The sequence below is a fragment of the Sceloporus occidentalis genome, unplaced genomic scaffold, assembly GCF_023333645.1.
Source record: "Sceloporus occidentalis isolate IW3139 unplaced genomic scaffold, rSceOcc1.0.p SCAF_21, whole genome shotgun sequence".
NCBI classification, from domain to species: Eukaryota; Metazoa; Chordata; class Lepidosauria; order Squamata; family Phrynosomatidae; genus Sceloporus; species Sceloporus occidentalis.
The window spans coordinates 8,530,163-8,556,744 of NW_028317001.1; the positions used below are offsets into that span (position 1 = coordinate 8,530,163).

Consider the following 26,582-nt stretch of genomic DNA (forward strand, 5'->3'; position numbering starts at 1 on the left):
AACATGGGCCAACAGTGTGATGTGGCAGCTAAAAAGGCCAAAGTGATTCTAGGCTGCATCAATACGAGTATAGTATCTAGATCAAGGGAAGTAATAGTGCCACTCTATTCTGCTTTGGTCAGGCCTCCCTTGGCATAATCCTGTGTCCACGTCTGGGCCCCACAATTCAAAAAGGATGTTGACAAGTTGGAATATGCCCAGAGGAGGGCAACCAAAGTGGTGAAAGGTCTGGAAACCATCAAGTCCTATGAGGAGCAGCTTAGACAGCTGGGTAGCTTTAGCCTGGAGAAAAGAAAGTTAAGAGTGGATATGAAATCCATGTTTAAATATTGGAAAGGGTCATATTGAGGATGGAGCAACCTTGCTTTCTGCTGCTACATAGAAAAAGTGGCATCACAATGGATGCAAGCCACAGGGCAAGAGGTTCTACCTAAACATTACTAGGGACTTTGGGACAGTAAAAGCTCTTCGACAGTGGAATATACTCCCTTAGGGTCTGGTGAAGTCCTCTTCTTTAGAGGTCTTTAAACAGAGGCTGGATGGTGCTTGGAATGTGTATTGCTGCATGGCAGAAGAGGGTTGAACTGGATGGCCCTTGTGGTCTATTCCAACTCTATGATTTTATAATTCTAGTGGAATCATTGCACCATGACAATTTAGCACAAAAGGGACCTCAGTCTTCATAGTAAGGACAATGTTTACCAGTTACTTACCCACAGAGGCCACATTCTTGTAATTCTCCATCATTACATGATTGTACATAAGCCTCTGCTTCTTAGTCAACAGTTTCCATTCGTCCTCAGTGAAATATACTGCCACATCCGCAAAGGTTACCTGCAACAGAAAATAGTCCTCATCCAGAGAGTGACTAAGCAAAAGGGGAGGAAAGCACATGGTGCATCCAAATATTATTTCATCACTTCAGAATTTAGTCCAGGAAATAAACTTTAAATTCTGTCAGCAAGAAAAAAGCTACAGCCTTTGAGATCCACTTTGTCTCGAATCCTTTCAATATAATAAAGAATATAAAATAGGCCATGGCTGGGATATTAACGATGAATTAGGATACTGACTATCCCAAAATATATAGTACATTTAGCCACAAAAGAATTATGGTGCATTTAGCCATTTCTTGCCAAATTTCAGAGGAAATGTCATTCTTAAAAAACAGTTCTGGGGAGCACTCTGGACTTGAGGGCCACTGGGCCCACCCCCAATTTAGATACAAAGGTGGTCTCCCATAACCCCAACATTTCACAGACAGGAAAAGCAAGGCACATGTGGACAAGCAACACCAGAAGGTGGTGAGGATGGCCACGGTTGTTTATGAGGAAGATCACACAAGCTATGAAGGGCACAATAGTTTGCTTTTGCCTCAGCTTCCTGCCAAGGGAAGACCCTGGCAACTTATCTCCTCTCCTCTCCCCCCATTTGAGTTGATGGGGTGCAAACTCCTTGGAAGTCATTTTGCAGCAACCCAAGAGAGCTGAGGAGAAGGGGGAAAGTGGGGGGAGGAGAGAGCAACAGGGACATTTTTGAAAGTCCCTGAAAAAGTGGGGTGACAGAGGATTAACCAGGACTTTCTCTTCCAAATTGGGACAATATGTTCTCCATTTGCTTTCATGAGCTGGCCCAGCAATGACACAAATGAAACTCACCACAGAGTTGTTGTACTTCGACAGCCTCTTTCTCTTGTAGTCCAACTCTCTCCGCTTGGCTTCTGTGTTGGCCATTAGGTGGGAAGGGGGGGAGGGGAGGTGTCCTGGTGGCCCTGCACTTGGGTCTCTTCCAGCAAAATATGCCCCAAAGCTGTGTACAAGGAGACTGAGATGAAGTTCCTGAGAAAAGAGACTAGGGTTAGGCTTGGTTTGTCAAGAAATCCTGCATCACTCAAAGACACAGAGAATAGCATGCTGCTAGTGAGATACGCAGGTGACATATGCCTCCTTTGAGCCAATGCAGAGATGGGTATCCCCTTCCTCCCTCTTCACCAAACAAAGCCCCCTGGACCTAGCATGGATTCACTGCAGCTCCCCTACACAACATATACTCCATGTTAAAACGCTTTTGACGTTGCTATGTTGCGCAGCACGTGAGGAAACACGTTAATGTATGGCACCAGATTCTCCACCTTGACTGTAGTCAGTAGCTTGTGAGCTGAAGAAACACCTGTCGCTTTCTCCATGAGCAAAGAGACACTGTAATCTTCTGTCAGATGAGGCTTTTATTCAACACTATATACATCGACACCCTCCACCATCCACACCAGTAACAACCCACTCTGAGGCACACACTGTCTGACTCTTCCTCAGTGACAGTTGAGAATGACAGTTGACAGTTGCATCAACATTCCAGTGATGCACTGTTTAAATGCTGACACATCTAACTGCCACTAGAGCTGTCAATGACTTCCACAACAGCTACATCTAGTGGCCACATGCATGTCATTTCCTCAGACCTGTTCACCATGGTCCTGACACTCCATGCCTTGTGAGAGTGGAGGGGGGTCAGGGGATGGGGAATGGGAGAGGACCCTGGCTATGTCCCTGGAGCTAGATGTGAAATGAGCGCATCATCTGCTGAAACCTCCTGACCTCCCCAGTGGCCCTCAGAGGAGAATGCCTTCCTTTGGCTTCTGGCTAGAGAAACACAGCTGGATGCTTCTCCAATGCCTCACACCCAACACTCTCATCAGGCATGGAATGACCATGGAGCATGGCTTCCACAATTCCCATTTTGCATTTTGTATTCCTTCTAATTTCACATCTATTTTAAACCTCTCCCTCATTTGATGATAAAGATACCAGTGACAATCTAGGCCAGATTCTTTAGGTTCTTCTTGTGTTTTGATCTCTAGTTTTCCTTGCGATTCTTTCAGTACATCCTTGTATCTTAACCATTTAGTTTTCTGGATACCTTTCCTCCCGAAAAGAGCCTCATGCGACGAACACCATAAAGGTATTTTTGGACATATTCTACACTTGTTTTTCCCCAGATCTTCAATAGAGCTTTTCTTACTAAATGATTTGTGCTTTCTTTATTAACTTTCTCTTTACCGTAAATTAGGGATCCATGCCACCCAAATCTTAAATGTTCACTCTCCAGACATAACAATTTAAATAATAATAATAATAATAATAAAGATTTTATTTGTATACCGCCCTTCCAACGATCAGGGCGGTGAACAACATATTAATAACAATACAAATACAATTACGATAAATATTAAAATACTATACAACCATATTAAAACAAAACTGAAACCCCATCAGCCAGCTGCCATTGCCGTCGAAGGGGGGAAAACTAGCTGGCGCTTGATTCGGGGAATGCTGATCGAAATAGGAAGGTTTGTAGTTCCCTCCTAAACTGGACCAGGGAGGTGGCCGAGCGGAGCTCTATGGGCAGCGTGTTCCAGAGGGTCGGGGCGACGATGGAATATGACTTCCTCGTTGTGGAGGTTAGTCTAGCCCCTGGAACCCTCAGTAGTTGCTGCCTGGATGTTCTGAGGGTGCGGGGCGGAATGTATGGAGAGAGGCGGTCCTCCAGGTGTCCTGGGCCCAAGCCATGTAGGGCTTTATAGGTTATCACCAACACCTTGTACTGTGCCCGGAAGCGGATGGGCAGCCAATGCAGATCTTTAAGTATAGGTGTAATATGACTGGCCCTGGAAGTACCAGTGACCAGTCTGGCTGCCATATTCTGTACCATCTGTAGCTTCCGGGTATGGTATAAGGGTTGCCCCATGTAGAGCGCATTGCAGAAATCCAATCGAGAGGTTACCAGAGCATGTACCACCGTTTCAAGGTCTCTCTAACATTCTCTAACAAAACCCATTCTCTAATCCAAACTAAACAACAAGCAGCATTATATAGTTTTGAGTTTGGTAAACCCTGCCCTCCTCTACTTTTGTCATCACAAAGTATTTTCGTTTTTATCCTGGCTCTTTTTTCAATTCCAAATATATTTTGAGATTTCCTTTTGCCATAGATTCAAGGGTTTTTCATTCTGGATGATGGGTATCGCTTGGAAAAGAAACAGTATTTCAGGAAGGAAACTCATTTGGATCAGTGACATTTTTCCTAATAGCGATAAGTGTAACTTCCCCCATTTTTCTAGGTCTTTTCTGATTTCCTTCCATGTGTCTCATAGTTATTGTGAAATAGATATGAGTTTTTATTTGTTAAATTTATTCCTAGATATTTAACTTTCTTTCCCACTTTAAATCCACTAATTTCTTCCAGGATTTATTCTTCCTTTTCCCCATATTTTTTGTTATTAATGTTGTTTTGTCTCTGTTTACTTTTAGTCCTGAAACATATTCCAGTTCCACTATTACATCCATCAATTGTCTTGTGCTCTTTTCTGGATTCTCCAGGGAATACAAATGTCGTCTGAGAAGACTCTCATTTTAAACTCAATGTATGTTAATTTTTATTCCACTGATCTTATTTTCTAATCTTATCCTATTATTCAGTGCTTCAAGGAGCAGAATGAACAAAAGGGGTGATAGTGGGAAAGCTTGCCTTGTACCTTTAGAAATCTCAAATTCTTCTGTTTCTTTATAGTTAACAATTTGTTTGGCTCTTTGATCTTTATACATTGACTTTATCCATCTATAATAAGAAGCTCCTATTTCCATTTTTCAAGCGTCACAAATAACATATCCCATCCTATGTTATCGAAGGCCTTTTCTAAAAAGATAAGTGTTTTTTTGTTGTGCCTTTGAAAATATTCAATTATATTTCAGATGTTTTGTATGTTATCACTGACTTGTCCTTATGAATCTAGTCTTTAAGAACTTTTTTGAGTCTATGGGCCAAAATCATAGAAAATAGTTTATAATCCATATTTAATAAGGAAATTAGCCTATAGCTCTTTACCTCAGTTGCATCTCTATCTTCTTTTAACAGCAAAGTTATATTAGCTTGTTTCCATGTTTCAGGATAATGGTTTTCTTTGATGGCATTTTCTTTGATGGCATTTACAGGAAGAAATACCTTTAAACCCTTTGATCTTTTTGCTCAATATGACATGTAAACTGAAAAAGGAAGTAGCTAAAAGATTTTCCAGACTAATTTTGTAGATGGTCACTCACAGTATTGGAAAAACATCCAAATTCCTAAAATAGCGGAGTGGATAATTAAACTAAGGGAAGCAAAGGGATCGGACATTTTAACTGCAATCATGAGGGATAAATCAGTTGAGAAAACTAAAGAGGACTGGTCATGCTTTGATTTATTTTGTAATACCAATGTTTAATTTACAATCCCAGATATCATATGGAAAGTCTACATGAACATTAGAGGTTTAACACGTATTGATACCTTGTAGGAATTTAAGTAAATTAAATAAAAGGGTCATCTTAGCTTATCTTGGAAGTAACTGAATAGTACAGTTCTGACAGTTTTGTATATCAGGATGTTATTTATTGCATGTTGTATGTGTATGCTATAGGTATTTGTACTTTTTTGGTGTTGTAGCTGTATTTGTTATGCAAATATCTTGGTATGTTTTTTCATTTTTGTTTGTAAAGGATTGTTTATAAATAAATTACAAAAGAAAAAAAGTGGTTTCCAACCAGATTATTTCTGTAGTTCAGATACAGCCTCAGTCGGTTATAAAGGATAGAAGCATCCAATTCGTACTTTTATCCTGTTAAGAATGGTTTTGCTTTTTTAAATAAAAGCAGTTTGCTTTTCTGTCTAATCCTTATTTTTCTTGTTCTTGTTTGTTTGTATGTTTGTTTGTTTCATTCTTGGTAAAATGAGTTATTCTGGTCTGCCTCCTTCCTTCTTCCCTGAAAATCTATTAATAAGGAAACTGGAGAGGCTTTTAAAACCTCCCAAAGGAGCCACTTTTCGCCTTTTTGGGGGGACAAGCCTCCTCTTAGAAGCCAAAGCCCAATGTTTGTGAAGAAGAATAAGAATAAGGCTTGTGTTAAAACTCTCCTCCCCATTTCAGATCCCTTTTAAAACCCATGTTCCCCAGAAGAAGCAGAGCTGTGTAATAAGAAAACCCTCTCAGAAAAGAGACACACTTCCTTCCTTTTGGCCCAAGGAGCCTGGCCTCCTTCTCTCTCTGGAGCCTCAGGAGAGAAAGAGAGGCCTCTGTTCAACTGAGACTCAGAGAAGGTTCTGGAACATTATTAGCCACAGTCACAAGCAGCACAAAATGGCCTCCGGAGCACTAAATGGCCACTGGAAGACAAAATGGATGCCAAAACACAAAATGGCCACCTCTGCCTGAGCGCTTGGCAGTTTGAGGCCTTCAGGGAACCCAAAATGGAGGCTGAAAGGGCCCCAAAGTCAGAAGGGACCCCAAACAGCATTTCCAAACCTTAACAACACCTAAAATCTTTCCTGATGATATAATATAGAGACTCACTGAGATACTCTTTATAAATACGTATTTCCATGTCTTTATAAATAAGTAAAATTTAATAATACTAATGGTACTACTAATAATAGTAATAATAAGTTACAACCAGGAGATTTCTCCCTGTGGCTTCTCCCCCAGAGGCCTCTGCGTATGCTCAGGAGCCCCTTCTTCTTCTCCTTCTTCTTCCTCTGCAGAATACTCCACAGGTCTCTCTGCTCTTCCTCCTCCTTAGGCTTTTCCTCTAAGCCTTCCTCCTCCTTAGGCTCTTCCTCTAAGCCTTCCTCCTCTTCCTCAGGCCCTTCCTGTAAGGCCTTCCTCTTCCTCCTCCACCTCCTCCGGCCCTTCCTCTGAGCCTTTCTCCTCCTTCTCCTGCTCTTCCTCCTCAGGTCCTTCTTCTAAGCCTTCCTCCTCCTCCTCCTCCCCTTCCTCCTCCTCCTCCTCCTCCTCTAAGCCTTCCTCTAAGCCTTCTTTCTCCTTTTCCTCCCAGACTTTGGGGTAGTGTTGTGTCCCTTCAATTCCTTTCTGGGGACCCCAAGGCAACACTGTCACAGGAGTTTCTTTGTAGGTTTTGTTGTAGAGGGTCTGCCATTGCTATCCTTTGAGGCTGAGAGAGTGTGCCTTGGGGGTTGGGAGTGTGCTGCGTGCCTTGAACTCATGTCTAGTGACCCTATTCCCAGGGTTTCCTTGCCTTCAGGTTTGCCTTCCACTTTGCCCTTTGTCTTCCTCTGAGGCTGAGAGAGTGTCTGCTGCCCAAGGTTCCCTCACAGTGGGTTTCATGGCCCAGAATGAATGCCATTTCCATCATGTAGATGTGTGTTTGTGTGTGTGTGTGTTGTATGCCTTCCAGCTGGCCATTGGTCTTCCTCTGAGCTGAGAGAGTGTGACTTACCCAAGGTCACCCACTTTATATAATGGGACTTGAGCACCCATGGATTTTGCTATCCAAACCAAATCCCAAAGAATACCAAGGGCCCATTGTTTTTCCATCTTTTTTTGCAAACAGCAAAGCAGATCTTGCTTGCCTGATCTTTGCATGTTCAAGAGCAGTGTTGGGCAAATGCTAAGAGCTGCCTTGTGAGGTTAGGAAGAGGGTCCTGGAAAACAGTCCTCTTCCTCTGGACCCACAGACTCAGAAAGACATGGGCCCCCCATTCAATGGGACCCCTTCCTTTGAGGCTGCTCTAGGTCCAGGAGGGTCTCTCAGCCTTTGAGGAGCTCTGGTCCTTAAAGGTTAATATCTCCAGGCTATCCTGAGAGGGCAATATTTGGGATTTGGCCAGATCTAGGCTGCAGGGCTCTCTCAGATCTGGTTCAAAAACACTGCAGAAATGATGATGATGATGATGATGATGATGTTCATGAATCTTCCCTTCAAACCCACAGAGCCTTGTGGACGTCCAAATAGTAACAAGGTCAAAAACACATTGCAGAAATAATCCAGTTTGCAGAAATAAACCACTTTAACTGCCCTAGTTCAGTGCTTGGGAATCATGGGAATTTTAGTTTATCATGGCATCTGAGCTGTCTGACACAGAAGACTAAATATCTCACAAAACTACAGTTCCCAGAATTCCCTAGCATTCAGCCAGACAAATAAAGCAGCCCTGAACTTGGACCATTGTTAGCGGTTGGCTTGGAGCCTGAATAGGGTTCTAGAAGGCTGGTGGGTTTGGTCATTGGCTGCTTAGGAAGAAGGGCTCCTGGGTTTCCTTGCCAGGAAAGGAAAGGAAAGGTGGGTGCCTCAAGATGCCGATGGGAGACCCCTAAATTTGGTTCCTTTGTGAGAATGCTGACTGAGGGGGAAGAGAAGGGTGATGGATTTGGTCCCCAGGGAGGTCCCAGGGCAGGCCACACAACATTCGCAAACTCCCAAGTCAAATCCTGGTTTCCTTTCTTTTGCCCAGGACCTAAACCTAGACCAGAAAGGATCAGGTTTTATTTGCTTTCTTCTCCTGTAACAGGTGTTTTTCCTTGCCCTTTTTACACGTGGCAGTAAAGATACGATACATCAGGGCCTGGTTTTCATGCATGATCTTCAGACAGGAGATGAGGCTGCCTCTTCTCCATTTTGGAGGTTGCCCAATTCCAGGAAAGAGGAAAGGTCAGAGGTGATGTGAGAGCAGTAGCTTATTATAATTTACGAGGCTTAGTTAATTGGTTTCTTCAACTAGAAAAATTGCGGGGGGTCTATGGATTGGTTTAGTTTCTTGCTTTCTCTCAGTTGTGGTGGTACAAGGGCTCACTACTATACTCTGCATTCACCATCTGCCTATAAAGAAGGAGACTAAATTAAATGCTTTTTATCCTTAGTTTCTTGTGGACTTTTGGGACTATGTGGCCATGTTCTAGAAGAGATTCTTCCTGACATTTCATCAGCATCTGTGGCTGGCATCTCTGAAGATGAACATCAGAAGACACTCTTCTAGAACGTGACCACATAGCCCAAAAAACCCACAAAAACCTATGGAAGCCGGCCATGAAAGCCTTCGACTTCACACTTTTTATCCTGTCTCTCCAAGCAAGTGAGAAAGAATAATTCTCTCATTTCCCCTTGATCTGGGAACAGACCTTTAAAAATTTCTCTCTTCATTTCTACACAGGAAAGTATATTGAGTAGATTTGAATGACAAACTGTGAGCGACTGTGGTTTGTAATTTATGCATTAGGCTGAATGAGATCTCTAGAGGCCCTGCCCCAGGTCCTAGGTTTTAGGTCACAAACCTCAGGACCTGAATTCACAACCCTACAAGAGAGATGGAGGGACACCAGAAAGTAGGCAACCAAAGTCCTATATATATTATCCAATTGTAGCAGTTTGGTGCCATGTTACCGGCTGTGGATCCACCCTAGAGAAACCTGGGAATGGGGTGCTTAGAACTGGATGCTTGGTAGAGAGCCCCAGTGCAGTCCTTCATGAGTTGCTATATAATTCTAAGTACCTGAAAGATGAAATCCCAGGATTCTGTTGGACAGAGCCCTGGAAGTTTCATGGTGTCAAAGTGCTAGGTTTGGGCAATGGAGATACAACCCAGGTGCCAAAAATGACCCCTAGCAATTCTGGACAGTCTGTGTCTCTATTGGTGGAGGGCTATTTACACCAAGAAACCCATGGATCTTCAAGGGATCTCCAGTTTATTTATCTATATACATCCATCCTTTCTCCCAATATAGGGACTCAGGGTGGCTAACAGCAAATTTAATACAGTACAAATTCAAAACAATGCAAAGGGATTAAAATTATAACAATTTTTTTTAAAAAAAATTAAATCATTTATACAGTTGGACCTTGAAAATAGTAAATTGCATCAAAAACCACATACAAACCTTGACCTCTGAATTGCAGTTCAAACTTTATCTCTGTTTTGCTTAGGATCCAGCCTTTGAGGCATCAGCATTTCCAGAAAGGAGAGAAATGGAAATGTGAAATACTTTTTGTTTGGAGGAAGTGTCTATCCAGATTCTGTCCTGTAAAAGTATTAGAGCCCCCTTTGATGCTGTCTGATTCAAAACATATGATTTTAAGGCATCTTACACTTCTATCTCCATCCAATAAACCTTTGAATTCTTTGAAGCATTCTGTTTTCCTGGCTGCCCATCCCAAGAGTATGAAACATAGCACCAGTCATGGAGATTCAGTCTTTTTCTTAATAGAGATATTTGACATACTTAATGTTAGAGTGAGACTGAGAGGTTTTGAGAGTCCCTGTCCCCCCAAAAGTAACTTTCCCAAGAGCAGTCTAGGTCTCCTTTCCAAAGACCAGCAGTGGATGGAGAAGGAGGCCTTGGGGAAGCAGAGGAGAGCTTGGCTTGAGCCCCAAGGACTCTCCCTTGAAGGTTTCCATCTCTCTAGGAAACGGTGGAGCCTGGGAGGGAGACTGAGGACTAGGGCATGCTGGGAAAAGCTTCAGGGGGAGCTTATGGAAGCAAATGAGGGACTTTGATTTCTCCCCCCGGTTACTTTCCTGCTCTCTTTTGACAAAGTAAGCTCAATGGTGGAAAAGACTGCAAAAGCCATCTTCCCTATACGTTCCATGCTCACCTCCATGGCACCTTAGGAGTAAGCAAGTCTCCACTGAGGGCAGCACAGTCAAAAAACAAAATCCAAAATGGGGAGTGGTCTTTGAGATCCTGACTGTCCTCTGAGAGGAAAATGCCAGTCCCTGAAACCAATCTCTGGTCAGCTTTTGGGAAAGGGCCCTCAAGGTTTGCCCTGACGGACTCTGAGTCCATCACAGACTGTCCCTTCCCTGAGTCTTGCTCTCCTGGAGGCTCAGGGGATTCGGGGTGGGGGGGTGGGGGTGGCGGCTGGGCACCTCCTTTTCTTAGGGACCCTGAGCCCCAGGTTCAGCTACAAACGGTAATTCACCCATGATGAACCCCCTGTTTTCCACTCTGTCCTGGCACATGCCTTAGGAAACCTCTTCCATGGAAATTTGGGAGCTCCTAATCTTAGTGGAAATGGGAACCTCTGGAATCCTCCTATTCTTCCCAGCCAGGAAAGAAGGGATAGTTGTGAATCTCTTCCAAGGAAAAGAAGTGTTGTTGTTGTTGTTGTTGTTGTTGTTGTTGTTGTAATAACAGGGCTCCAGTCAATGGAGGTCTTCTTCAGGCAGTAAAGGGAGGTTTATGCAAACGGAGAATGACATCACTGCTATGGAAGGCTCTCTTGACCAATCAGAGAGCAAGATAAAGGTTCTTCTGGAAGCTTCCGTGAGAAGGAGATATAAGGCCTGAGAGACCAAGAGACAGTTGGGGGAATTGTGTCGGTTGGAGATCGAGAGAGAGAGAGTTAAAGAGCGGATCTTGGAAGTTAGTCTCAGAATTGGACGTTTGGGTTTATTTGGTTTTTTAATAGCTTATATGAACTGAATATTATATACTTACAAATATTGTACCTGCAAGATTCTTTATATCTTGTAGGACTTGTATTTTAGTTATATTTTGCTATTTATAATAAATAACTCCTTAGAGTATCTACTACTTGACACTTCTTTTACACATGTCTTGGCTCGGTTGATGCTTGGAAAATCAGTAAAGGAGGAGAAATAAGGTTCCTTAACTGGTCCCAGTGTAGGTTAAGGGAAGTCCTTTTATAATTCACTGGATGATGGCAGCGTGATTTCAGGAATTTAAGAGTCTGCTGGGCTAAGAGCCATAAGAGGGCTGCAGTTTGGCTTCTTGGACCACAGGAGATCATTACAAGGGCAGAGGCAGTTAGAGCAGTTGTTGAACAATTAATTAAATTTATAGGAGATTGCTGGAAAGAGATACGTCTTGGTTGCCTTTTTAAAGCCTTAAAGACTGGTGATATATCAGATCTCTTCCAGAGGCTATTTCTGAACTTGGAAGTGACAGAAGAGGAGGTCCTCTGGGTAAATGCAGCCAGCCTACTTTTTAATAGTAAGACTTTACCAGATGCCCTCAATGTGTGGGGCGGATTGTATGGGAAAAGGGGATCCCATAAGTAAGCTGGACCCAAGCCATGAAGGGCTTTAAAGGTTATAACCAAGATTTTGTATTGTTCCCAGAAATTAACAGGCAACTAGTGAAGAGACTTTATTATAGGTTTAATATGGTCACCTCTAGATCTTCCAGTGACCACTTTGGCTGCCATATTTTGAATTAGATGAAGTTTCCGGACTTGGTTGAAGGGTAGCCCTTTGTAGACCGCATTGCAGAAGTCAAGACGTGAGATTACCAGCGCATAGTTTCTAGGTCTTCAGGTTCCAGGAAGGGACGCAGTTGGTGTATCAACTGAAACTGATAACAGGCACTCTTGGCCATAGCATCTATCTGAGTTGACATCTGGAGCGACGGTTCCAGGAGCACCCCCAAACTGCAAATACCGTCCTTTAGGGAAAGTGTGGCCCTGTCCAGGACCGGTTGACAAACATCCATACCTGGATTAGGATATTCAACAACAAGTAATTCTGTTTTATCTGGATTCAGTTTTAATCTGTTTTTCCTCATACAGCCCATTACTTTCTCAAGACATTCATTCAGAGGGGAGATGCCTTCCTTTGTTGACGCTGAGGTATGCAGCATGGAGAGAGATATCCGGGTGTCACCAGCAACTGATAGCACCCCAGATGATCTCTCCCAGAGGTTTCATGTAGATGTTAAAGAGCATTGGGGACAGGATGGCACTCTGCGGGATGCCAAATTCAAGCTCCCTTTAGGAGAAGCAACTTTCCCCAAGCATCACCATCTGGAATCTGCCCAATGCAGTGCCCCCGAACCCCAATTCCCTCAGGCTTTCCAGAAGGATGCCATGATCGATGGTATTGAAAGCCACTGAGAGATCCAAAAGGATCAACAGGGTCACACTTCATCTGTCAATATTCAAGCAGAGATCATCTACTAAGGCGACTATAGCAGTCTCGACTCCGTATCCCATCCTGAAGCCAGTTTGAAATGGGTCTAGATAATCTGTTTCATCCAAGACTGCTTAGACTTGAAGAGCAACTGCCCTCTCATCACCTTGCTTAGAAATTTTAAGATGGGAGGCCGGTCTGTAATTGTTCACGTCCAAGAGATATAGAGAGGGCTTCTTCAGAAGCTGCCGTTTCACCGCTTCTTTTAAGCAAGATGGAAAATAGCCCTCCGTAAGAGATGCATCTATAATATATCTCAGGTGAGTTCTAAGTGCATCTCCTCCTTGGAGGACCAGCCATGAAGGGCAATGTTCAAGAGGGCAAGTTGTCTTCTTCACACTTCCAAGGAGCTTGTCAACATCCTTGATACTCACAGATTCAGTTTGATCCAGTATGATCTTATTCACAGAGTCACTGGACACCTCACCTATAGCTTCTGCAATAACATCGGAGTCTAAATTGGCTCTTATCTGAGAGATTTTATCTACAAAATGGCCATTTAAAGCATCACAGTGAGCTGTGGAAGGTTCTCATAATGGACTCCGGGGAGCAGGCGACTGGATCGGTTCCCAGATGTTTCCCCTCCACCTCAGGACCCCCTTTATGTTTCTCTTCCCTTGGCAGTTTCCCTCTTTCCTTTCTTCCTTCTCCTCCTTTAACCTAAATCCCATCAAGGGGTCCAAGGCCCTTTCAGCATATTCCCAGAAGTGGGGGGAGACAATCTTTCTGGTACTGAGGGTCTCTCTGTTGACCCTCCTCTGCAGGGTTGTTGTGAAGGGAAAGGTATATATTTGGAATGTGTGTGTCTGCCTAATACGGATCCTGTGGGCTTCTATGCCTAGTTTGCAGGTTGCCAGGGGGATGTTCCTCTCCCCAGAAGGGGCTTTGAGGTCCCTCTGTCTGCCTCCTCTTGGCTTTGGCCTAGATTTGGGCTCTTCTCTCTCCCCCAGACAGAGCCCCCTTCCCCTAGGACCCCAGGAAAACTCCTCCCCCCCCCCAAAAAAAAAATGTTGTTTCCAATGCTCTTGAACCCTCTCCTGTGTGATGCTTTTTATTTGTCACAAAAATCTTTTGACTGGGGGCCTCCCTTCTGCTGAACCCCATCTCAGCCCCCTCCCAGAGATGAAAAGGGTGCCCCCTTCCTGGAAAGCAAAAAGGAGGGCCTAGCCAAGCCAAATTTCTCCCCAAATGAGTAATCAGAAAGGAGGGTCTGTCTCTGCCCCACTTTCCAGGAGGGAGGGCAGTCCTCAAAGCTCTTTCTGTTTTTGGACCACCCTGCCCCCTTCCCCCATGGCCATGCCTCTCCCTAAGGGTCCCCCTAACTCCTTTACTCGTAATAAGCCCCCCTATGTACCTGAGCATCAAGGAATCCCCAAGGAAGGGGAGGGGAAGGAAGGAAGGAGAGGAGGGAGGGAGGGAGGGAAAGGAGGCCTGGCAGGGCCCCTGCCTTTGTTTGGGGGGGGGGGGAAGAGATCAGAGGGGTTTTCTTTCTTCTTATAACCCCCCCCAAAGGATCCTCCAGAAGACCCTCCAGACATACCTCCGAACGAACGAAGGCTCCCCCCACTTCCCTCCCTCCCTCAGAATAGAGGACTATTAGAGAAGCAATGGCTTCAGGGGCTGAGGCTGCACATGCACACATGCCCCCAAAGCTCCCTCCATAGCATTTGGAGGAATAGCCAAGGCTTTGCTGCTGGTGCTCCTTATTCCGCTGGTGGCCTTTGAAGGAAGGGAAGGAGTGCGCCAGGGGTTCAGCAGCCTCCCCTCCCTCCCTCCCTCCCTCCCTCCCTCCGTCTGAGGAGAGTTGGAGGAGGTCAGAATGCAGCCCAAGATAATAAGCTAGACTCAGGAGGGAAAGGCAGGAAAGGAAGGCTTTGCTTTGTACATACAGCTCTGTCTGTCTATGTTGGTGTGTGTGTGTGTGTGTGTGTGTGTGTGTTTGCTTCTTGTGGCTGGGAACGGAGCTGAGGACTGAAGAGAGAACAAAGTGTCAGTTTTGTGCAAATTCTGAACTTATGTGCATCAGAGTCCAGTGTGCTGAAATAGCAAAGAACTTTATTGAGAACACATAGTCAGAAATTCAGATTTCAGTCAGAACTGCCCTCCCCAAGCCAAAGAATACATTAAAACCCCAAAACCTAAGCCTCCACCCTCTTCCAAACATAGCCCCACCTCCAATTCCCACAGTCTATGCCCCACAGGTAACAAAGCCCCTTTTGCCATTCCCAGAAACTAGCCCCCTTTCTGCTAATATCAACCCACAACATTGTTCAGCCAACATCCCACAAATCCCAAATGCTATCATTCCCATTACTATTCTAGCCGGCTACAACAAATCCCACCCCTCTATCTAGCTAACCTATACCACAACCCATAATCCCCAGCCACGTTTATAATTAAAAGCAATGATCTATACTAAAAACAATAAAAACCTAAACTTAACACAATATAAATTTAAAACAGACATATGGACAGACAAACCTAACACAAAAAATCACAAGGGTTTTTCTTATCACAACTGGATAGAACATATCTTTTTTGTATTCCTTCTTGACTTCTCGTTAGTTCACTGCTGGGATTTGTGTGGCTTTTCTTCTGTGTGGATTCTTTTATGTCTCACTTGGTGTGACTTTGAAGTAAAACATTTCCCACAATGCTGGCATTTGTATGGCTTCTCTCCTGTGTGGACTCTCTGATGTCTCACTATGTGTGACCTCCGAGAAAAACCTTTCCCACAATGCTGGCACTTGTATGGCTTCTCTCCTGTGTTGACTTTCTTATGTGTCACTAGGTATGACTTCCGAGAAAAACCTTTCCCACAATGCTGGCATTTGTATGGCTTCTCTCCTGTGTGGATTCTCTGATGTGTCACTAGGACTGACTTCTGAGAAAAACATTTCCCACAATGCTGGCATTTGTATGGCTTCTCTCCTGTGTGGATTCTCTGATGTATCACTAGGTGTGCCTTCTGAGAGAAACATTTTCCACAATGCTGGCATTTGTATGGCTTCTCTCCTGTGTGGACTCTCTGATGTCTTACTAAGACTCCCTTCAAATAAAAACATTTCCCACAATCCTGGCATTTGTTTGGGTTCTCTCCTGTGTGGACTCTCTGATGTGCCAATAGGTATGACTTGGAAGAAAAACATTTCCCACAATCCTGGCATTTGTATGGCTTCTCTCCTGTGTGGACTCTTCGATGCATGACAAGGACTGACATGTAGGCAAAACATTTCCCACAATGCTGGCATTTGTATGGCTTCTCTCCTGTGTGGACTCTCTGATGTATCAGGAGGCTTGACATCCGATAAAAACATTTCCCACAATGCTGGCATTTGTATGGCTTCTCTCCTGTGTGGACTCTCTGATGTATCAGGAGGCTTGACATCCGATAAAAACATTTCCCACAATGCTGGCATTTGTATGGCTTCTCTCCTGTGTGGAGTCTCTTATGTGCCAATAGGTGTGACTTCTGAGAAAAACCTTTCCCACAATGCTGGCATTTGTATGGCTTCTCTCCTGTGTGGATTCTCTGATGTCTCACTAGGTCTGACTTGGAAGAAAAACATTTCCCACAATGCTGGCATTTATGTGGCTTCTCTCCTGTGTGGACTCTCTGATGTCTCAGTAGGTCTGACTTTGAAGAAAAACATTTCCCACAATGCTGGCATTTGCATGGCTTCTCTCCTGTGTGGACTCTCTCGTGAGTGACAAATTCTTCTGTAAAGGAGGACAAGGACAGACAAGACTGAATCTCAGTGTTAAGAGAGGAAAGGGTTACCCCAAGATTTAGCCCCACGTTCATCCCTCCCTATCTGAGATTAAATTAATAATGTTGGTGTGAGTGAACTGAACATGACCCTGTTCTGGATGCCCCAAATCCATATAATGACTGTATCCTTACTCAGAGCTACCAAAGAAGAAATTGAAGGGGAACTGTCATGAGGAAATCAGTAGAAGCAGATAGTCAGGCATTTGAAAAATATTCCAATATATATATGTAAAAATACTTTGATTGAAAAGTGGCATCATTTCCTGTGAGACTGCCATAGAGTCTTGAGTCAGAGTACATGAAATGATGCAAGCTAACTGCAGAGGATGCTTCATGATGTGTGGCACCAGGAGATGACTCACAACAAATACAGTATACAGCTCACATGTGGATTGATGTGGGTTGGAGTTGTGTGTACAAGAGATTGTGAAGTTGATGAAAGTCACAGAGGAGAGCTGGTACATATTTGTTTTCTATTGCAACTCAAGCTAAAGAACCTCCAAGGACTTGGAGGAAATCAACTGGGTCTGTGAGTTATTTTTAAGTGTGGAAAGTGGTTAATGCATTGCCAATGCCTATATCTGGAGATTTGCTACTGTACTCTGCTATGTTATTATTGAACTCTGTGTGGGCAAGAAGGAAAGCCAGAATCAATTGGACAATATTAACGGACAGCAAAGAAAGCGGAGGATTAGGGATGCCAAATTTGAAATTATATTTTTATGCATGTTGCTTGGAATGGATAACAAAATGGGTGGAATTAAAGGATGAGCAATTATTAGATTTAGAGGGATTTAATCTAAGATACGGGTGGCACGCCTACATGTGGTGGAATAAAGTTGAACTAAACAAGGAATTCAAAGAGCATATTGTAAGGAAAGCATTATATAAAGTATGGACAAAATACAAGGAAAAATATTATACAAAGTTACCAGAGTGGGCTTCTCCTCATGAAGCAGTATTAAAGAAGGGCAGAATTGAGGGAAGAGATTGGCTAAAATATAAAGATTATGTAAAGATAATAGAGGGGGAAATTACAATGAAATCTAGGGAAGAAATGCTAAAAGAGGGAATTAAAATAGATTGGTATTTATATTACCAATTAACGGAAAAATATAAAGCAGACAGAAAAAATGTTGGTATAACGTTAAAGAAACAGAATTGGATGTAATATGGATGGATAAGGATAAGAAAAAAATAACAAATTTCTATAATCTAATTTTGAGGCTTGAATTGGAACAAGAACAAATTAAGCATTGTATGATTGTATGGGCACAGAACATAGGGAAGAACATACAGTACGAGGCGTGGAAAAGAGCTTGGGGACAGGACTTAAAATTTACATTGTGTATGGATCTAAAAGAAAATTTCTACAAAATGATGTACAGATGGTATATGACACCGAATAGATTAGCGAAAATATATAAAAAAGATAGAGGAAAATGTTGGAAATGTGAACGAATTACGGGAAGTTTTTTCCACATGTGGTGGAGTTGTCCTCTGATTAAAAAATTCTGGAGAGAAGTACACAAGAAAATTGAAATAATTATACAATTGGAATTCCCTCTGGTCCCGGAGCTCTGTCTTTTAAACATAGTAGAAAACAAGGATTTAAGACCAAAATTGAAACATTATTATATTTAAACACCGCTGCCAGAATAACAATTGCCAAAGTCTGGAGAAATAAGGAAGTACCTAAAGTGGACCATTGGTTAGGAAAGTGTCTAGAAATCATAGAAATGGATACCATAACTTTGAAATTAAAAGATGAAACGCGAAAAGAAGCTAATTTAATTTGGTTGAGAATAAGAGAATTGTTTCAAAAGGGAAAGGTTAAATAAGGTAATAAGGAGTGAAGGGAAATCATGTTAGATAGGTGATACCATTGCTGTGTAGAATTATTGATATAGAGTCAATTATTGTATAAACTTAGGATTTAAGCAAAATAGAATGAAAGACGATGAGATAAGGAAGTAAGGATGATAGATTTTCGAGAAATAGAGATTTTATAGCTAATAAATAAGCAGTAAGTGAAATAGAAAGTGAGGGGGTGGGGTGGGGGACGGGAGGGTTAAGAAATATTGGAATAAGAATTTGGAAATGTTTTGGTACTGCCCTTTTTATGTTGTAAATAATTTCAATAAAGATTAAAAAAAATTATTGAACTCTGAGAGTGTTGCCTTCAGACTGTGCTATACATTGGCTTTGAATGGGACCAGAATTCAGAGCCAAGAAGGACCTAAGAGCCGGTGTGATAATCCTTTTTGGCTGAAGTATTTCCACCAAGCACCCATTTCATTTAATTCAGTTTCAGACAATTCTTTTCCCACCCAGGAAACATCCTAAAGCAATTTACACCTTTTTGAATGCTCGGTTTCTGCCCCCAAGCAACAATTTCAGTATAAATATCATCCCCAACTGGCTGTTCTTCAGCGTCAGTCCATTTGCAGACTTACACTCCGTTGGTTTACATTGCTAAACACCTCACTACACTCACCAGCCTCATTTGCTATAGCAGTTACTGACTTCTCTCCCCATTCTGGACCCTCAGCAATTGGAATCAAGATCCATCTAGGTAACGTATTACCATTAGCAAAGCCTTACACAATTACCACTCCCACCTTTGTTACCTAGTTCTTGCATGTGGTGCGTGAACACCTTTATGTGTAGATGTGTGTGTGCGTGCATGTATTTTGCTTTCCCCCTAAATAAAACACAAAAACCTATCTGAAATGCCTCTGGAGTTCTTTGTGCTTTCAGGCCTGGTATAGTTGGGATGAATCCCGAGGTCACTGTTGCCTCAATCTTTCCTTTGAGCTAAGTATGAAATTCCCCTAAAAGCATAGCACTTGTGTGTGTCCTCCCCAGACTCCAGCATTTCGAGTGACAAAGGGCCTCTGGAATCAACCACAGAGCTAAGAAAGCTCAGGTTGGAAAAGAAACATTAGAGAAAGAGGAATTTTTGTGATACCCTTTCCTCTCTTCATAGACATTGCTCATAATTGCTAAATGGAACCCTTAATATGTATGAAAACAAGGGCCTGATTTCAAGTTCATTTCTTAAGTTCAGTGCTCTACCTTTGTACCAAGTTCGGAAGCTTTAGTTAGTTGAAAACATGGCAGCCAGATTGGTCACCAGAACATCTAGGTCAGACCATATAACACCAGTATCCCTACATTGGCTGCCAATTAGATTCCGGGCGCAATACCAAGCGTTGCTTATTACCTTTAAAGCCCTACATGGCTTGGGCCTGAGCTACTTGAGGGAAGGCCTCTCCCTACACCATCCGCCCCTCACTCTCAGAACATCTGGGAAGAATCTATTAGATTACCCAAAGGTCAGGCTAAGAACAACTTCTCACAGAGCATACACAGCCATGGCCCCCAAGTTATGGAACAACTTGCCGGAGGAGATCCGTCTTAACACCACCTTGGATGCTTTCAAGAAAGGACTTAAGACGGATCCCTTCCGGCAGACTTACCCAACTGACCTCTTGTAAAGAACTTAAGAAAAAATTCCACTTCTGATCACAACTGTGTATTTTAAATGATGTTTTTATTTGTCCCAAATTCAGTTTTAACCGTTTTGTTGTTTTGCTGTGTGTCAATTAGATGCTATTGTTGTTTTGTGGCTATTTTATGAACAGACCTTACTGTCAGGAAGTTCCTTCTAATGTTGAAGTGGAATCTCTTTTACTGCAGTTTGCATCCATTGTTCTGTGTTCTAGTCTCTGGAGCAGCAGAAAACAAGCTTGACATTCCTTCAAATATTTAAACAGGGCTAACCTTCTCTTCTCCAGTCTAAACATCCCTAGTTACCTAAGTCGTTCCTCATAGTTTCAAATCCTGCACCATTTTAGTCGCCCTCGTTTGGAGATGCTCCAGTTTCTCCACATCCTTTTTGAATTGTGGTGCCCAGAACTGGACACAATATTCCAGGTGAGGCCTGACCAAAGCAGAATACCATGGCGCTATTACTTCCCTTGATCCTGACACTATACTTCTATTGATGCGATCTAAAATCACATTGGCCTTGTTAGCTGCCGCATTGCACTGTTGACTCATATTCAACTTGTGGTTTACTTGGACTCCTAGATTCCTTTCACATGTAGTTTCATTCAGCCAGGTGTCCCCCATCCTATATCTGTGCATTTCATCCCCCTCTTAAGCCTGATCCCCTTCTCTTTTTCCCTCCGCTCTCCAACCTTTCCTCTTGCCCATCTGCACTGCTTCAGTATTTCCCCTTCACCATCTCTTTCCTGCCTTTCTGTTTTTCACATTCGCTCCTTCTCTCTATCACAGACACACACCCATTTATGTGATGCATAAAAGGGACACTTTGAGGCTCATTTGTTGAGAAAGGCAGGATAATCCATATACAAATTACTCATTGGGAAAGGCAAAGCAAGGGGGCTGGGACCTGGACTTCTGTTTTGGTGAGGATCAAGCACCAGGGAGCAGTATTAAGACATCTCTAAGACAGGGATGGGCTACTGTTGGGGATTGGGGGCGTCACATTGGCCCCCTGGGGATCTCAGGGGCAACCGCACATTGTATTGCCTTAAAATAGGAATAAAGTTTTGTGCCTCAGTATCCCATTGCATCCCTTTGGGGAAGTGAAGCAGAACCTCAAAAGGCTGGAAGAGGGCCAAAAAAGGAAAGATACTCAGAGATGTGCTACCATTTCAATGAGAAATGCATTACTAGTAATCTCCATGCTGTCTTCCTACAAAATCCTAGCATTGGTGAGATATCTGGGGGCAGAACTTAGTTTCAGAATTAAAAAGTCCTTTCCTTCCACCAAAAGGTTTATTGAGAAACTCAGGCAGAAGGGTCCATTAATACATCTAAGCTGTCCCTGAAGTGTCTAAACCTTTTCCCTCTGTCGTTAACTACCTTCACACTCCTTCCTTTTCCTCCCCTTCAGCCCCTAACCAGCCCGGCTGCCAAGGTACCTCTTGCCTTCTTCTTCTACCGTTCACAGGCGCCTCTCCCCCCGGGGGCATGTCTGCCACCCAGAGTTCACAGACCAGGCAGTTAATAGCCTCCACAACTGCTTCCCTTCCCCAAAGCCATTCTAGGCCCCAATATCCTTACCAACTACTTCAAACTACTAGCATTTAAACTACTAACAATCCCCCCTAAACCCCAATACCATTCTGGATGAACCACAGAACCTGCTTCTGACAATTGGCAGTTTATAATACAGTATTTGGAATCCTTATAAAGTGGAGAGCAATAGTGCCACACTAAACTACAAATTCAAATATTCTACAGGATGTTGCTATCACAATTAAACTACGCTTCAAAGGGATCTAGGACTCCTAGTAGACCACAAGTTGAACATGGACCAACAGTGTGATGCGGCAGCTAAAAAGGCCAATGTGATTCTAGGCTGCATCAATACGAGGATAGTTTGTAGATCAAGGGAAGTAATAGTGCCGCTCTATTCAGCTTTGTTCAGGCCTTACTTGGAATAAACCTGTGTCCAGTTCTGGCCTCCGAAATTCAAAAAGGATGTTGACAGGTTGGAACATGCCCAGAGGAGGGCAACCAAAATGGTGAAGGATCTGGAAACCATCAAGCCCTATGAGGAGCGGCTTAGAGAGCTGGGTATGTTTACCCTGGAGAAAAGAAAATTAACAGCGGATATGATATCCATGTTTAAATATTGGAAAGGGTCATATTGAGGATGGAGCAAGCTTGCTTTTTGCTGCTACAGAGAAAAAGAGACACCACAATGGATGCAAACGACAGAGAAAGAGGTTCCACCTAAACATTAGGAGGAACTTTGGGACAGTAAGAGCTCTTCGACAGTGGAATATACTTCCTTAGAGTTTGGTGGAGTTTTCTTCTCTGGAGGTCTTTAAACCAAGGCTGGATGGTGCTTGCAATGTGTATTGCTGCATGGCAAAAGTGGGTTGAACTGGATGGCCCTTGAGGTCTATTCCAACTCTATGATTCTATAATGCTAGTGGATTCCAGTTCCTTACCCACAGAGCCCACATTCTCATAATTCTCCATCATTACAGAACTGTACATAAGTCTCTGCTTCTTCGTCAACAGTTTCCATTCGTCCTCAGTGAAATATACTGCCACATCTGCAAAGGTCACCTGCAACAGAAAATAGCCCTCATCCACAGAGTGACTAAGCAAAAGGGGAGGAAAGCACATGGTTCATCCCAAATATTATTTGATCACTTTAGAATTCAGTCCAGGAAATAATCTTTAAATTCTGTCAGCAAGAAAAAAGCTACTGCCTTTGAGATCCAGTTTGTCTCAAATCTTTTCAATATAATATACAATATAGTACACAATATAATCTAGGCCATGCCTGGGATATTGATGATGGATTAGGATACTGACTATCCCAACACATACAGTACATTTAGCCACCAAAGAATTATGGTGCATTTAGACATTTCTTGCCACATTTTGGAGGCAAATGTCATTTTTATAAAGCAGTCCTGGGGAGCACTCTGGGCTTAAGGGTCACTGGGCCCACCCCCAATTTATATCCAGAGACATTCTCCCATAGCCCCCAACACTTGACTGATGGGAAAAGCAAGACACATGTGGACAAGCAACCCAGAAGGTAGTGAAGATGGCCAAAGTTGTTTATGAGGAAGATCACACATGCTAGGAAAGGCACAGCAGTTTGCTTTTCCTTCAACTTCCTGGGAAGGGCCATAGCCAGTCTCCCTCTTTCCTCTCCTCTCCCCACTTTTGAGTTGATAGGCTGTAAACTCAGTTGCACTCAGGAACTGAAGTGAGCTGAGAAAGGGGAAAGTGGGAGGAGGATAGACCAACTGGGACATGTTTAAAAGCCCCTGAATAAGTGGGGTGACAGAGGATTAACCAGGACTGTCTCTGCCAAACTCGGACAGTATATTATTTGCTTCCTTTCATAAATTGGCCCAGAAGTGACACAGATGAAGCTAATAGGATAGTGACATACCAAAGAGCTGTTGTACTTCGGCAGCCTCTTTCTGTTGGAGCCCAACTCCCTCCGCTTGGCCTCTGTGTTGGCCATCAGGTGGTCAAGGGGTCCTGGTGGCCCTGCACTTGGTCACTTCCAGCAAGAGAGGCCCAAAGCCGTGTCCAAACAGGCCGAGATGGAGTTCCTGAGAAAAAGGACAAGGGTTAGGATTGGCTTGGCAAGAAACCCTGCAGCACTCAAAGACGCAGAGAACAGCATCCTGCTGGTGACACACGCAGATGACATATGCCTCCTTTGGGCCGATGCAGAGGTGGGCATCCCCTTCCTCCCTCTGCTTCAAACAAAGCTTCCCAGACCTAGGATAGATTCACTGCAGCTCCCCTACACAACAGATACTCCATGCCTTATTAGAGTGGAGAGGGATTAGGGGATGGGGAATTGGAGAGGGCCCTGGTTATGTCCCCGTAGTTAGATGTGAAATGAGTGCATCATAAATAAATAAATCATCTGCTGAAACCTCCAGTGCTTTTCCCCATCATCAGCCCTTTTCCCAAGAAGGCTGCATCCGCACTATATAAATAAGGCACTTTGACACCGGTTTAACCACTGAGTGCTATGGAATCCTGGGATTTTACATTCTCTGCCAGAGAGCTCTAGTGTCACAACAAACTACAAATCCCAGGATTCCACAAAATGGAGCCAGGAGAGTTAAAGCGGTTTCAAACTGGATTATTTCTCCAGTGCAGATACAGCCTGAGTCGGTTGTAAAAGGGTAGAAGTGCCCAAGTCTTGTTTAATTCTTGGTAATATGTGTTATTCTGGTCTTTCTTCTTCCTTCTTGCCTGAAAATCTCTCAATAAGAAAACTGGGGAGACTTTTAAAACCTCCCAAAGGAGCCACTTTTGGCTTTTTTGGGGGACTAGCCTCCTCTTAGAAGCCAAAGCCCAATGTTTGTGAATAATACTAATAAGGCTTGTATTAAAACTCTCCTCCCCATTTCCGATCCCTTTAAAACCCATCTTCCCCAGAAGGAGCAGAGCTCTGAAATAAGAAAACCCTCTCAGAAAAGAGACACACTTCCTTCCTTTTGGCCCAAGGAGCCTGGCCTCCTTCTGACTCTGGAGCCTCAGGAGAGAAAGAGAAGCCTCTGTTCAACTGAGACTCAGAGAAGGTTCCGGAACATTATTCCCCAGAGTCACAAGCAGCACAAAATGGCCACCAAGACACAAAATGGCCACCTCCACCTCAGCGCTTGGCAGTTGGAGGCCTCAGCACAGCAGTGAAGCCTACCGCTTCCAGGCCTTGGCCCTCTCCTCTCCTCTCCTCTCCTCTCCTCTCCTCTCCTCTCCTTCCCTCCTTGTCTCTATCTCTCTCTGCTCCTCGCTCTCTCTTCTGCGCACAGAGCTAAATAGAGAGGCAGAAGCTCCTCCCCTTCTTCATTCTGGCCAATGCGGGAAGAGGAGCTGGAAGACCCCGCCCCCTGCCCCACCCTCACAGGCTCCTCCTGCAGTTAATATGGAACAAGGCAGGAGGGACTGAGGGACCCTGGAGCCCCAGCCACACGGACACTGGCCAAAGGCACACATCCCCAAAGCCTAAGACCCATGAAATGGCAGCCCTATGCAGGGCAGGACCCTCCTCTCTCTGGCCCTGTGGATGCTGGGAGATCCAGTCCAGGGAATACACTCTAAATCCCATTGGCAAGAGGAAAGGCTACTACTACTCTCTGATGTCTCACTAGGTGTCAGAACCTGTTATTAAGATCAGTTATAAGGTTATATCTTTTCAGTTCATATACATTCACTTGATTTTAAAACCTCCCAAAGGAGCTACTTTTGGCGTCGTTTGGGGGACAATCGTCGTCTCAGTGGCCCTCCTATTAGAGACCCCTCCTCTTTTGACCCAAATCCTTTATGAGGCCAAAAACCCCTTTGTTAGGAAGCGAACACCAAATATCTCAGGAAGGCTCTATATGTGTGAAGTTTGGAATCCTCTGATCAATGGCCCACATCCAAACGTATACCAAAAGTAGAAAGTCTATTGTAAGAGCATTGAAGTAGTGATCTGTAACACTTTTTTTGCAGAGTCTGAGGCTTCAGAGAAAAATGTACACTTTTAAAATTATTATTATTACTATTAACCTTTATTTATAAAGTGCTGTAAATTTACACAGCGTTGTACATACAAAAATGCCCCCTCTGCTAGTTCCCCACCCCAGACACACTTAGCCAGGTCCCCATCACAACCCAGCCTCACTCAAGACATTTGCAACATTGCCAGCTAGTTGTCTAAAACAACACCCCAAAGGAGTTAATAGGGCCCCACTTAGAAACTAACACCACTTTAATATTCTACCCATATACTCTCCTCTCCCCCACCCCCCAACATCTCAGCTAACAGAACAATATAGGTCAGATATTTCAAAACATACATGAAGTGATTATATAGCAATTGAATATATACAGCATTATAACTGATCTCAATAACAGGTTCTGACAATATCTCCCAAGGCCCCCTCCCTCCAGGACCCCCTTCCACTCTTCCCCTCCATCTCTCTCTCTCCTCTGAAGGCCTCAAACTGCCAACTGTCAAGTGCTCAGACAGAGGCAGCCATTTTGTGTTCTGGAGGCCATTTTGTGCTGTTTGTGACTATGGAGAATGTTCCAGAACCTTCTCTTAGGCCCCAGTTGAACAGAGGCTTCTCTTTCTCTCCTGAGGCTCCAGAGAGAGGAGGAGGCCTGGCTCCTTGGGCCAAAAGGAAGGAAGTGTGTCTCTTTGTGTGTGTAGTCCTCTCCTTTCTTGGGAGACTCTGTGGGGCCATGAGATTTTTTTGGGGGGGGGAGATCCCAGAGAATCAAAGGGACGCTGGGACCATGGAACCTCAGAGTATGATCAAGATTACAGGGTTATTTCTGAGGAAGGAGAGGCAAACTAGGAGAGGCTACAGCTGTTTGCTTTTGCCTGAGCCTCTGGGAAGAGCCCCTCTTCTCCTTTCTCCTTGGCTGTCTTCATGGAGGGCAGACTCCTTTTGCCCTTTGGACTCAGTTTGCAGCAATGGCAGTGAGCTCAAGAGAAAGGGAGAAATGGCAACAGGAGGAGGAAACTGTGGCCTTTGAAG

General features: G+C 43.8%; 1 protein-coding gene across 1 annotated transcript in view; it reads right to left on the reverse strand.

Moving 5' to 3' along the window:
- LOC149301541 (uncharacterized) overlaps positions 1-26,582 on the reverse strand; it is a 193,894-nt gene that overhangs the window by 146,746 nt on the left and 20,566 nt on the right. The window contains exon 6 of the mRNA XM_089484310.1: positions 15,382-16,375. Within this exon, the coding sequence (XP_089340436.1) occupies positions 15,382-16,375 (994 nt within the window). The remainder of the gene's footprint in view (positions 1-15,381; positions 16,376-26,582) is intronic.